Genomic DNA, 14,065 nt, shown 5'->3' on the forward strand with positions numbered 1-14,065 from the left:
CCATCACTGGTGTTGTTCTTTCTGCTCATAAAAACACCCTGAGTGTAGCAGCATAATCAATGTTATAGGAAGAGGAGGAGGACCAGTGATGGAGTAAGTATGTGTGTGTGAGAGAGAGCGAGAGAGAGAGAGAGAGAGCGAGCGAGGGAGGAAGAGAGGTTGGAACTGTCTGCCTTTCTTGTCTTTGATTCGTTGCCTCTCTGTGTAATTGGATCAAGTGCAGACTTGCCTAGCACCATGCTTTGTTTGCAGAGTGGACAGCAGGAGAGTGGAGCGTGAACATTCCAGATAGAGAGAGAGAGAGAGAGAGAGAGAGAGAGAAAGAAAGGCATGTGTGCGATTGTAAGAGAGTGAAAGAAAAAGACAGACAAGACCGAGAGAGTGAAAAGGTGGTAGGGAAAGAGAAAGAAAGATCAGCTTATGAGAAGGGAGAGAGAGAGACGGAGAGAGAAGAAGGAGGGGTCAGAGTCTGGAAGAAGCCGAGTGGGTGTTCTCTTCACTTGTCCATCCTTCCGCAGTGGGAGGTGCGTGCCGCACTAACGATTGGCTGCGTCTTTCGTCCACGGCACCGGCTTCCAGACACAGGAACGGGCACGGGCACGGGCACCAGCTGCTCCTGGATGATACAGCCCATCTTAGCCCCCGCCAGTGGAGCGTGACGGCATGGCTCTTGAGCTGGCTAAGCCCCCGCTACAGCCTCAGGCCACTCACACCGCTCACCCTGCCCTGCCCTCAGGTGCGTGCTGAGCCCTTGCCACCGCCCCTGCCTCCAGAGACCACCGTTAATTATAGGCTCCGCTCTGCACGTGTATTTTTCCCTGCGTCAACAAGAGAGGAAGGATGCCTTGAGAGTGCAAGCCTGGGAGGAAGAAACCTCATCTGGCGTGGAAGTCAGAGCTGCGTCTTGGATGCTAACAAGGTTATCCTGCCAGCGCTTGAAGATCGTCACTGCTTTCTCTTGGTCTCTCCCCCCCCTCCCCCAAGCGATCTGATAATGGACAGCACACTTTACGAGCCACGACGCGCGATGCCAACAGCGTTGCTCCCACTGCTGCTGCGTAGCTTTCGGAGCTAGAAGCCTGCTGTCTGGAGACCAAACTTTCACAATAGACGAGAAGGGGATCAAAAGCAAACAAACGAGCAGAGACAACCCAAGAGGGATGGAGGTTGGAACGGAGGACTCCTCGGTCGGACTTTGTGCACCTCTGGACGCTGCGTCCCCTGCGGGCCCATCCTCGGAAGCTCCTCCTGAAGCTAGCCCCGAGGAGACTGCTGAAGAGGAGGAGGAGGAGGAGGAAGAGGTGGTAGGGGAGGGTGGGGGGGAGCGTGGTCCGCTGGGCTGCCTTGGCTTGGCAGCCGCCTCCTGCTGCGTATGCGTGGAGCTGGAGCAGATACGCAGCTGTGCCCGTTCTGAGAAGATCTGCATCCTGCCTATCCTTGCCTGCCTGCTGAGCCTGGCGCTCTGTACTGCCGGCCTCAAGTGGGTCTTTGTGGACAAGATCTTCGAGTACGAGCCACCCACCCACCTGGACCCAAAGCGAATCGGCCAGGACCCCGTGGTCATTGACGCTGACCCCACTCTGGGGCTCCCTGTGTCTGCCTCGCACCCTGCTTCATCCATTACCCTGCCGTCATCCCCTAGCACCACCACGAACCCTGGACAGCCTGAGGTGTTCGTGGAGGGTGAGTCTACGGCAGGCCCCTTCGCACCTGCCCCACCCAAGGTGACCCCCACATCAGCATTGACTAGCCGCACAGGCCCCAATGTCTGGCCCATCCCAAAAACCACCCCAGAACCTGGCAGGAACAGCACACCAAGCCAACATCCTAGTCTGGAATCTAACAACATCATTACTAAAACCTGTAAGTACACTTGCTGTTTGTCTAGTGCCTTATTGGGTGGATTGAAATCTCAGCTTTTGGCTTGAAGGTGCCCTTGTACAGAGGAGGGGGTCAAATCTCAAATTCTCGGTCGTGATTTTACTGTATAAGCATTGCGTAGTTTTATAATAAACACACAATATCCATATATTTTAGTTACTTATAGTGCCATTTTTTTTCTAGACGAATAAGTGGTTATGAGCAGTCCAAGTACTTGCCTTAAAGTAAAAATTCTGTGATGCATAAATATCTGCGTTAAATTATTTCTCATATATCAACACATGGAATAGTTTTTATTTCCATGACACTGAATAAAAATACTCATGGCATTTTCTTTTGTCTTTTCAAACCAATGCTTCATTGACTTTTCAGATGTAACTCATGTGTCATGTCATGCTAGAAGGAAGTGCCTGTTGCTCACATCTTTGAGGGCCAGCATGTTGCATCTTGTTGGCTCCGGTGACTAAGCCTACCAAGAATGAGCAACTTTACCTGAAGACCTAGTGTAATCCACCCTCCCTGTGCAACCACAACTGAGTTACTCCCCTGTGACCCAAACCAAGATAACACCTGCCACAGTGCATCAGTTACTTCCACCCTCAGTGAGGGTTGTAAAACATGGACATCAAAAGATGAGTCACCGTGTGCTCTAGGTATGGGCAGAGCTGTTGACCTGGCCACACACACAGACTATCTCACGCTTGCCACCGTGACTGAAAGCCGAACAAATTAATGGAGGGCCTCCAGACGCAGCACTGCTCTGGTCTGCCACCGTCACGTCCTCCCACTCCCATTCATCCTTTCCTTTTTTTCCCATGGCATCCACTTCTGCTGCTTGTAGCAGTTTCGCGTGGTAGGGAGGTCAGCCTGACCTAGTGTGGCCAGCTGCAGTGGTAGAGCTAGAAAAGAAAAGGGCACAGTGCACATACCGGTTATCACCACTGAATGGAAGCGGATGGGTTTTTCCATTCTGTGTTCAGCTAAGTGAGACGCTAACAGTGTCAATTTAAAGAGTAAATTGTCTCCGTCTTTTTCAGTCTTCCACAGTAACTGACACTGTGGTATTTGCAGCGCACTGAGTGGTTCTTGCAAGGGAGTTAGGGCACGTTTCTCAGAGATGACAGAAATTTGTTCAAAATAAAGCAATTAGTTCAAAGTGAATTTAAAAGTGACCACAATTTAATACCCTGTTGTGTGTGTGTGTGTGTGTGTGTGTGTTGTGCCAAATGTTCGTAAATTGTATCTTAATGTTCTATAAATATAATCTATATGATCTGTGTAACCTATATAATAATAATAATAAATGTAATTTGATTTTCTATCTGATCAACTTAAGTAAGCCTGGCAATACATGCTGAAACAAGTGAAACAGTAAATCAGTAGTGTGCCTTGGCTAAAAAAAACAAAAACTGGAATCAGTTAGATCTGTCAGCTTTTCTGTCCTTTTAGTTACATATTACTTGAATCACGTGCTGTCAGAAAGCTAAAAGCCCTTCCCCTTACTGAGCAGCCATGATCAATTGTCCGAGGCCTGAAATGGAAATGCGATCGGTTTCAGTGGTAATCTCAGTCTAAATCAATATACACAGAGAGCAGGTCAGCTGCCCCAGAAGGAGGCCCAGGGAAAGCGATAGCGATTCTGACCCTGCCGGACATGCACCAACTAATCGGCAAGGACCAATGATCTGAACGGAAGTGTAATACAAAAGCAAATACATCGATATGTGTGGGTGTGTGTGTGTGTGTGTGGGGGGGGGGGGTGTACTCCTTTGAGCTTCCTCATTTGTACCTGAGCATTCAATACATTTTGTGTATTTGAAATGCAGTAGGCCAGTATAAAGATGTTCTAAACTGTTTTCTGCAATTTCAGAAAAGTTCTGTACACTAATTCACTTTATGCATAATATTCCATATTCCTCTAAACCAGCTATTTAAAGTGCGTGCTTGCCTTTTTGTGTTTCCCATAGCAGCTGGTCTAAGCAATTTTAAAGCTAAATGAATTTCATTACTTAAAATGACCGCGATCTCAGCAAGTTTTCTGCCGATTGAAATTTCACTCTGTGTGGAGTAGCCTCTAGCCTGATTTAGCCTAATAAGACACACACATTCATACACACTCTACTTTTTCAGTCACACCTGCAAACTACCTGTCTTCAGGCAACACTATCAGCATACGTGCATTTGTTCCAACCAAGCCAACTGAACTTTTATCTCATACAGAGCTGATTAAAGTCCACATCCTTGAAGGACTCTGGCACTAAGCACACACTGCTCTGTGAGGGGTCATTGCATAGCAGTAAAATAGTTTTTCCTCTTACTTTTTCTACTGAGTGCCCGAAGGCCTCTTCTTCCCTTTAAAGGTTTTCACTCTAAACCAGAGGATTTGTTGGGAGAGAACTACTTGTTACTACATTCCCACTTCATTACAATACAGTGTATGACACACCAGCTGTCATGTCATGCGCGTCACAGGGATGTGCAATTACAGCTGAAGGCAATAATTTGCGGCTGACTGAGTGTGAGCTCACTGTTATTTCACAAGTGGAGCTTCTGTTCTCTGCAGTTCTCCTGTGTTGGCCGGTGGTTTTGTTAATGGAACGCTGTGCATACACCAAATACAGCACATTAGATGAGAATAACGTTAAGCGTAGGTAGGTTAAGGGACAGTTATAATGTGATGACCTGGCTATGATCTACTCCAACAAACAAACTAACTTTAAGTGTCAGAGTTTATAGAAATGGCTAATACATATATAAAAACATTAATAAATTGTTACTGTGTCAGGCCACTGGTGCAGGTAACAAATGCACTTTGCACTTTGCAAATGTATTGATCAGTGCAGGGAAAATGTTAGTACACACTTCTGTGGTTAGCTCCCCAGTCACTTTTCATTCTGCCAAGTTTATGGCACAACTCTTCGGCCTCTCGAGGGTTTGGTGGGTTTGGAGCAGACTGGATGGAGCAGTTTCCATGGTCACTCTCTGCCCTCTGCCCTTTATCCAGATCCTTTAATGTGTTCTTTTTTTTTTCTTCTTTTTTTAGAGAGCTTGAGATTTATGAATAATACGTTTGATGTGATTTGACTCTGAACAAGTGAGCCCTGCTCAGAGATTGTGAAGACTGTTGTAACTAGAATATTTATGGATTCTGGTGTGTTTGTTCAAAGTAAACACTTCTCATACATGTTACAGGTTTCAGAAAATATCATCAAAACCATTGTAATGTTTATTTCTGCACTTTTGTATAAATGCATAGCAGCTTTGGGTGAATCATGCTGAAATATTCATCTTGGTGCTTGTATAATCTATAATGGTAAGCTTGTAGGTCTCTATCCTGTGGTATGCTTATTTAACTGTACGGACCTATACGCTTACTTAATAATGTATACATGACTTCCCATAGACTGCTGTGCTTTTATTGATTGCCGCAGTCTGTTTTACCATCTCATCACTGGTTCCATATCAACCATCAATTTGCTATTGACTCCAAATCTCAAAGCTTTTCTTATGATACTATTATGCTTTTTATGCTTTCTCTTACTCCAACATTACTTTTTTAAAATCATTTTTGATTTGAAATGAAAGTTGATCTTTTTTGTAATGGTATGACTTTGTTCCCACTCAGCAGTGGGCAGCTTATTTTGTTTGTCATTATAGATTGCCTGTTGCTTTTTGGCCCTTTTATCATTTTGGCTAAATGATCTTTTAAAGTTATACATATTCTTGCAAATGATACGTTTATATCCCCCCACCCCACTGTTCAGGCAGCCTTTGTTCTGGGATAATTAGGTTCGTGCAAAGGTCATGTCAGACACTTAGCAAATGAGTCCTGGTCCATTACAGCCACCTCTTATCCTATGATGCTATTGTTCTCTTTTACAAGAAGCATGAGATCTCAGGGCTATTTGAGGTCTCACTGTTTGCAGTTCTGGAATAACATGGTTTTTCAGAGTATACTGATGTGCAGTTTTATTCAGCTAATGCCATGTCTCCCATTATTTGACACAGTGGGGCCAGTTAAATCCACTTATGCAGGCCAGCTGGTGGTTTTTTGAGGCTTACATTTTTATCATCAGTCATGGCAATTCCAAACCCAGTTTTGCAGCAAATCAGATGAGTTTATTCACATATGAGTGGCCAAAGAAAACCACAAATGCCTTGTGAATCTGTGCCAAAATTTGCATTAGCTGTTTGTGAACTTGCATAGTTTTAGTGTGGACAGGTAGCCAGCATGGTGATGCTGGACTGTACAATGTACCCGGACTGTGTTTTATGGTCCGTGAGGCCCCTCACCTTACCTGGATGTGGCAGCAACCACCTACCTCTTTGGCATGGACACTGGCTATCTAACATGACACACTCTGTTGTGCCATGGGTTCATTCTAAATGCCTGACCCAAACTGAAGAGCTTTACCATTTACAACCCATGGTAAAGCTGGATGGAGCGTTACATTAGCTGGTCGGGTCATGTTCTGTCAGCAGCATTTTCAGTCGAGAGAATTCTTATGATTTGGCTTTTTCATCATATAGTTAACGTTGAGTGTAGCATTCGGTGGGGCGAGTTTACGTTAATAAGCATAAGTCAACAGGATTAGCACGTCAAACACATGGGGGGTCAGGGGCTTATGAGGAACTGAAGGACCCTTAGATGAGGGCAAGCAGGCTAACAAATTCATTACCCTTATGGAGTAAGGCCAGCTGAGGCGATGCTCAACTAATTGAATTAGACCGAAATTAAGTGACATCTGGCACTGGTGCCATGGCTGAAGGTAGATGCCGTTAGATCTCTGCCATTCGGAACGGATTACACGAACGGCCACTGGTGTTCGGTCCTTTGCCTTACCCCAGTGACTCAGCAGACACACAGCACTGTCTCTCAGATTCACCGCTGTATGATGAACCTTTCCCCTTCTGCCATACCATCATCGGGGCAATTGTTACCACAGCCACTGCAAAGGGCTTTTGGCACCACCTCAGAAAAGCTCTTAGATTTTTTTTTTCTTAAGATGCAAAAATGTCTTTCTTTAAGTTCTTTCACTAATCCTTCTCCTGAGCTGTTTTTTTTTTTCATTTTCCCCTTCATTTCTCCTCACTCTTTGACCATATGAGCCTGAGGTGAATGTAACGTGTTCAACTGATGATGGGATTGCTGCTGTACCATTTGTTATATAAAGTCCATTACCTAATGATGTGCCATGCCTCATCTGTGTGGTGCTGTCGCCGCACAGACCTAGATCACTTTAGCTGTGAGATTTAGTGCTTTTATTCTCCTCTGGGACTGCAGCCGATCCCAACAGACGTGGAGGATGAAAAATGTGCGGTGTCTGCTTGCAATGAATAATGTACAAAGAGCTGTAGAGATAAAATCAACAGTCTGAGAGGTTGAAAAGCCTGAAATGTGTGGAATATGTCTAGTCAACCTTCCTTTGAATGGGTCTCAGACAGGTCTCAAAGCTTTCTCATTAAGCTGGGTCAATGTACTTTAGATCTGTACCGTATCATATCCATAGCTTGTCCTGTCTTTTGCAGTTTCTTTTTTTCCTTGACTGTAGTAGAGCTCACGGGAGCTCATTTAGCAGCTTTAACAGCTGTATTCTTCCATGATATGCCATTATATGAATACTGTATATTCTCTTCATTTGTGCCTTTGCACAGCCTTACCGGAAGGGAATCCTGCAGCATATCGGATACCGCGATACTGATACTCCTCCGGAAAACCAGGTCCCCTGGAGTCTGTGCGGTGATATTGCAGGGACGCTCATGAGTCTTGTGTTACAGCACAAGCAGGCAAGGTCACCAGAGCCGAGATGCACTGCATCGGCAGCTTTGCTTTGTGTCGGTGTGCCCCTAATATCGCAACAAAAGTCAACTGTGTCGATATGTGCAAGATGCTTCAAACTTTATCTGATTATTTACGTATTAGCATCTTATTTATGGTATAGCCTATTGAGCTTACTCATCATAGTCATCTATTCTACAAACCTGGTGTTTGCGTTTCTCGTTAGTCAGTAAGAAAAAATGAAACGAATGGGGCTTCAGTTGGGCTACAACTGGGAAAGCAGGGTTGCGTGGTCCTTTCACTCACTGACTATAATGGGGTGTGGCAGTGTGCAGACCACACAGCCGTCGGCCCTCCTGAGACGAGCTCGTCAAACGCCTCATAACGGGCCACGCCACAACGGCTGAGGCACACCTCTGAACAAGCCGACGCCCAGGCAGCCGTTGAAGCTCTTTTTTTTTTTTGTTCTCGCTCTCAAACTCTCCATGCAGCACATAAATGACAAGCAGCGCAGGAATGAAGTGGCTGCTAAAAGCATTCTGGTATGGAGGGCCTGTTTTGTCTGTCTGTTTGCTCTGCTTTTGCTTTCCAGCATCTACTCATTGTGCCTCTGTTTGGTGTGGTGCATGCACCAAGTTGGTGTGGTGTAGTTTCTGGGGGCCTTTTTATCCTGGAATCTGACCAGGACCAATCAGTCAAAGGTTTCTGGCCCACAACAAGTGGTCTGTCTCTCTTATAAAGCACTGCAAGCATTTTTTTTTTGGCTCCTGTACCACTGTTGGGCCCATGGAAGAGTGTTTCATTTAGTGCATCGCAAAGCACTCCACCTATCTGGAGCCTACCCTCGACAGAGAAACACTCTCAGGGATAGCAATCCATCCTGACAAAAGGTTAAAATATTAGTACGTATACAGCTTATGCCTCATGCAGCATTAAAAAAGGAGAGAGGATGTTAAAATGCCAATAAGTATGCATGACCAGAGGAAACATGCAGAGGAGCATTAGTCGTGATAAAAGCGCAGCGGTGGACGGAGAGATTGCGGAAGCGGCCTCAATGCAGTAAACCCCCCCCCCCATGTTTCTTTTTCTCTTTCCCCTCCTTCTATTTCTATCTCTCTTTCATCCTGCATGCCCTCTTTCTCCGTTCACTCGTTTTGTTTCATTCATTCCCTCCTCCCCTTTTCATCTCTCTCTAACTCTCCGCTCCGCCACCCCAGTGCCTTTGACCACATCTCCCTGCTCGCGGCTCTCCGCCTACCTTACGGGATGTGTATTGCTTTCTCATGCAACGTGCCCCACCCTCCGACCCCACCCCCGATCCTGCAGAGCTCATGGTGGCATACAGTGATTTCTTTACCCAGTACATGCACTTTTTGTTTTCTCTGTATCTTGCTGACATGGGCTCTGATAGGATGGATATTTTATCCATCAGCCTTGCCTGCCTGCCTTCTGCAGTGTATCTCTCTCTCTCTCTCTCTCTCTCTCTCTCTCTCTCTCTCTCTCTCTCTCTCTCTCTCTCTCTCTCTCTCTCTCTCTCTCTGTCTCTCTCACTTTCTCTCTCACAACAGCATAGTGTCTCCCAAGAAAAATGGGGTGAGCCCCACACGCCACCCACCCTGCTTGAGAAATGTGGGAAGGACAAAACCACTGCAGTGCAGCTGGTCTCCACCCACTCTGTGTACTGCCCACCGTCTTCCCCTCATCACGCTCCCGTTGCTTCATCTGACTTTCCCAAGTGTACTTATGCCTCACAGTCGCACGGCCAGTGGAGTGTTTCAAGCACTGGGGGCTCGGAGATTTGTTATGCTTTTATGCCTTCTGTTTGCATACCCAGATTTATTGGCTGGTTTTTGCCAGATTACTTAGGTTAGTTTAATCAACCGGGTTAGTTAATCAGCAAATGTTTTGAGTGACACTTCGGCTGTTGCACATAACTGGTGAAATGAATGGCAGGGATATGTCCTCCCATTTGGCAGACCAGCCTGATCCCTAGGGCCAGTCATAAACGGGCTTTGTCAGCAAGACACTGTCAGTCTGTTCTGGACTGTGTGTGCCCACAGACTGTGCTCAGTATTAAATTCCTTTGACACCCACAAGATAAATCCATGATTCATGGTTCATTGGTCACCCAAACATCCTACCTCATTCAGAAGGCGCACGAGTGCCGGTTCCAACCAGCGCCTGAGTCTGGGCTTTCATTGATGCGTTTTCTTGCTCTTCAGTGAGGCTGAAACAGGAAGAAGCAGGTTGGCATACAAGGCTGGGTCTATTTGAGCACTTATGCATGAGAGATGCTCACCTGGTGATGGGAACTTTTTGGAGCACAGACAAGTCTTGTGTGTCCATGAGATGGAACGCCAGATTAAAAAGATGCCATTTTTTTTCCTATATTTATTTATTTGTTTAATTTATTTATTTTAAATGCATACTAGATTAAATATTTGTTCATTGCTTCTCTAAAAGGCCTTTGTGAAACCTTGTGAGTGTTTTTTACTGTAAACATTGAAGGTACCTGTCAAGTTCCACTGGATCATCGCATTCTTGCTCACTGCTGGAGAAAGACAACAGTCATCAGCAGGTGCTGTCACTGCTCAGCAGTGAGGGATGTTTACTGTGAGCAGGAAAGGACAAATTCAGTAGTGGCCACCTAAAGTCCCAGTAAAGTATATGTCTCTCTCTATATCTGTCTGTCTCACAGACATCCATGGAACGCTCTGGGGTACATTCATGAATACATTTTGGAGTAGCTCAGAATATCTTCCAAATGATTTTGTGTTGAGCTCCCACAATGAATAGAACAGCATAAAGAACAGCATACAAAGTCCAGCCCAGTGTTTATTACAGATTAACCCTTCTATCTAGCATTCCATTCATATTGCAATCGGACTATCTGTTGTCAAGTTCAAGTTACAAAATATACACCTACTTTAATATTACAAATTCATCAAACTAATGGAATGTTGTAAATAATGACTGGAAAATGGTTCACCACTCCAGAGAGAGCAATGAGACTGATCACAGTTTGAGGACACTGTGTATGTAATACCTCTGTTCTTGGAACTGATAGTAGCCATATACCATCTTCGTTCACATTCCATTCCACTTGCTCTGCTAGCGTGCGATAATGTTATTGCATTATACTGTGTTATCTTGCACTGCTATCTTAAGATAATGTTGATATTATACACTGATTCTAGCTCTAAATAAATTTTGCTTTCCTAAAATTACATAGCCTACATGATATTCCCAGTGTCCCAGTGCAGGGCCTGTTTGCACTTTGGTTTCTTGTTATGTGCCAGTGCTGTTCTAGAGTGTATTTCAGAGACTCTAGCTCCCCAGTGGATACTGGTCTCCAATAATATGCTGGTGCTCTGATGCAACTCATTCATTTCCTCTCAACCATGTGGAATTCGTTCATGAACCACATACATTACAGTGTCCTATTTTTTTGTATTGTTTCTTTGCAATTGACTATTAAATATGTGGGAGGTATGTGTTGTGTAATAGAGAGTTAGATTAATTTAATCCTAGAATAAATGAGCCTCGGCCACTTTTTATGTCCTGTTACCAATTATGTGGATTTCTGCTTAACAAATGGTTGAGTTCCATCTAATCATTTGTCTTATGGCTAACCTTACTTAAGTAGCCAGACATACATTCCATGTCCTAGCTCTAGACTCTCAGTATTAGAATATTGGGCATCACATCACTGCAGCAGGTATATGCTTCGGTCACATTTGTCTCCATGTGAGAAGATGTGTCGGTCAGAGCGCGGGGGTGAGAACCAGCAGGAAGGAGGCAACGAGAGAGTCCTGCTGAGTGCAGCACTCAGATCCGGCCACACGCCTGGGTTGGGGTAGGGGTGGGAGGTGAGGATGGGGTGGGTGTGGAGGCGGGTTATGGGTGGCAGATGGGGGTTGGGGGAGTGGGGGGGGGGGGGGCAAAGGGATGTGCTCCCTGGCTTGTGGCAAGCAGAGGCAGAGAAAGCCAGACAGAGTTGCTGGTGCAGTGGCATCATGGATCAGCGTTTTTGCAGCACATTAGTGGGTTTTGGGTGGGTGGGGGGTTGTTTTGAGGGTTGTTTTTTTTCTTTTTTACTGTAATGGCTCCTTTTTTTGGCTATGTAGACAAATTTATCTGTGTTGCAGAGTAACCAGCTTTCATCGATAGCCAGGAATATTTAAAGCCAATCAATACACATCAAGTGCTAGCTTTGTGGCAGTGCACATTTTAATCACCAGGCATTCAGGGTTCCTTATTTTACTGCTCCTTGAACTGACAAAACACTTAGCACTGCACTGCTGTGCAATTTAGCCTAGTGTTAAATACAGCTGACTGCAGTGCAGGTCTTCTGACTGGGATACTTTTAGGCAAGCAAGGATGAACCTCAGCATCTGAGATGCTGTGTACAGTCAGTGATGGTTGGCTGCATTGAATCTGCTGGATAGCACCTGGGGGCAGAATTAGGGAGAGAATTCTGCTTCATCACTAATGACGAGGCAGTAAATGACAGGGCAGATATCTGCTTCATCACTAATGATTTTAAGGGCGAGAACTGTTCTAGAGGCCCTTTCACTGGCCAAAGCATCAGGCTTGCTGGAAACACATAAAATGGAGTTTAAATGCCATTTAGGCTATTATTTGCACTGAACCAGTGTTCCTGTTAAATTGATTGATTGTTACTACTTTGTCCATTAACAATTGAGGATATGTTCCAAAAATACTTTTATTTCAAATTAAATTCCGTAAATACCATACCAGGTGATAAAGAACACTGAGTTATTGAGCATTAACATAGATTGTTGACCCTGAGTGAGACCCCCCCCCCCCCCCCCCCCCAAATCATCCAGGTGTTGCACTGTGTGTGTGCTATGAGAGCAGAGTAGAGTGAGGGGAAATAATTAACTTTTCATAAGACTGTCCTCATTAAAACAGATGCTTCCTCTCCCTGCCACCCCTCTACTTTTAACCTACAGCCTACTTCAAACAACCCAGTCCAGAATCATCCACACTGTCCCTACAACGTTGTCCACCTGCTCCAGTAAGCATGTAATTGGAGATGAAACACTCTGGGCCTGCATTCTGTCATTCCAGTGCCAAGTCTTGTGCTTTTTGCAATGTTTCCCTTTGTGTAGTGGTTGATAGCATTTAAACCTTATTAAAAAATAAGGTTAAAATTATTCAGTGATATGCCACTGTTCAGCATGCTACTAACGCATTCCAGTGAGGTGGTCGTGTTCGGCAGTTTTAAGTGTATTTGGGTCTTCTTGAAGGAGTGTCACTTGGGCAAGTCTTTTAATATTGATTTGGACATGATGGATATGTACAAATGAAATCCAGTTGAGCAGTTTTAGGATGTTGCTTTTTGATGTCAGGCTATAGCCCTTTTGGTGGTTTAGAGTGCCTTGTCACAGGAATTTAAAAGGTTTGCATTTTATTAATACACTGTCTTGCCAAGACAAACATCTGCACAGCTCCTGAACTCTGTGCTCATTGGAATGATTTCCTGAAACGGAGTACATTACTCCAGGCTCCTTTGCAGGAAGCTCTTACCTTATTTGGCTCTGCCAACAAAGGCACCTTTGGGCCAAGGCTTGCCCACGCATTCCACAGCCCGGGGCCTCTCAGCGGGTTCCTGACATGTGCCTGCTGTTGCGTCAGGTGAAACACACCTTTTCCCACCTGGCGGCTCAGCACACACTGTCGCCATAGATTCATACGCAAACAGATGCTGTGGTCCCTTCTTGGAGTGGCCCGGCCCAAGAATGTGTGAAATGAATCAGCCAACGCCCCTGAATGGCGGCGTGAGCAGAGGCCAGTCAGCTGGCCAGTCCGATCAGTCCCACCATCTGATGGACCTTCACAGGAGTCTTCACCGGAGGAGCTATAGCAGTATTCAGGCTGATGAGTAGACACAACAGTTTCACACCTGTTATGGAGATAGCACGCAGGAAAACGGAGTTTGTTTGGGCATTCAGTTTGAACTTGGGATGGTAGCATATGGTTTATAGACCATAAAGCAGTGCTGCTGTGGCATTTGGTTTTTCTGTAGCCTAGAGAACAGTGTACAGTAAGAAATGTCTAGATTTTACACTGATTTATTCGTTCATCTGAATCTAAGACACTGAACTGTCATATTTGTGGTGTTCCTCATATTTGTGGAGGTCCGTAGTAGCCTGTTCAGATGTTTTCATCAAGTCTAGAAGATAAGATGTATTTAGCAATGCTAATAATGTCATGCTATCACTTCTGTCTGTGATGCGTTGGTTGCTTTTTATATAATAGATTAACAGTGTCAGTTTTATTGTCAATATTTTTAATTTGTCTCTGTTAATGGGTCATTGTTAAAAGTTGCCAGTGTATCAAACTGCCAGGTAGATACAGGATAGAGTGATGATTTAAAGG

The 14,065-nt window shown here is 45.0% G+C and overlaps 1 protein-coding gene across 1 annotated transcript in view; it reads left to right on the forward strand.

Annotated features, from left to right (window-relative positions):
* The first annotated feature begins 400 nt into the window (after positions 1–400).
* nrg1 (neuregulin 1) overlaps positions 401–14,065 on the forward strand; it is a 29,116-nt gene continuing 15,451 nt past the window's right edge. Inside the window, exon 1 of the mRNA XM_026998233.2 lies at positions 401–1,863. Within this exon, the coding sequence (XP_026854034.2) occupies positions 1,161–1,863 (703 nt within the window). The 5' untranslated portion in view covers positions 401–1,160. The remainder of the gene's footprint in view (positions 1,864–14,065) is intronic.

This window comes from Electrophorus electricus, chromosome 17 (assembly GCF_013358815.1).
Source record: "Electrophorus electricus isolate fEleEle1 chromosome 17, fEleEle1.pri, whole genome shotgun sequence".
NCBI lineage: Eukaryota > Metazoa > Chordata > Actinopteri > Gymnotiformes > Gymnotidae > Electrophorus > Electrophorus electricus.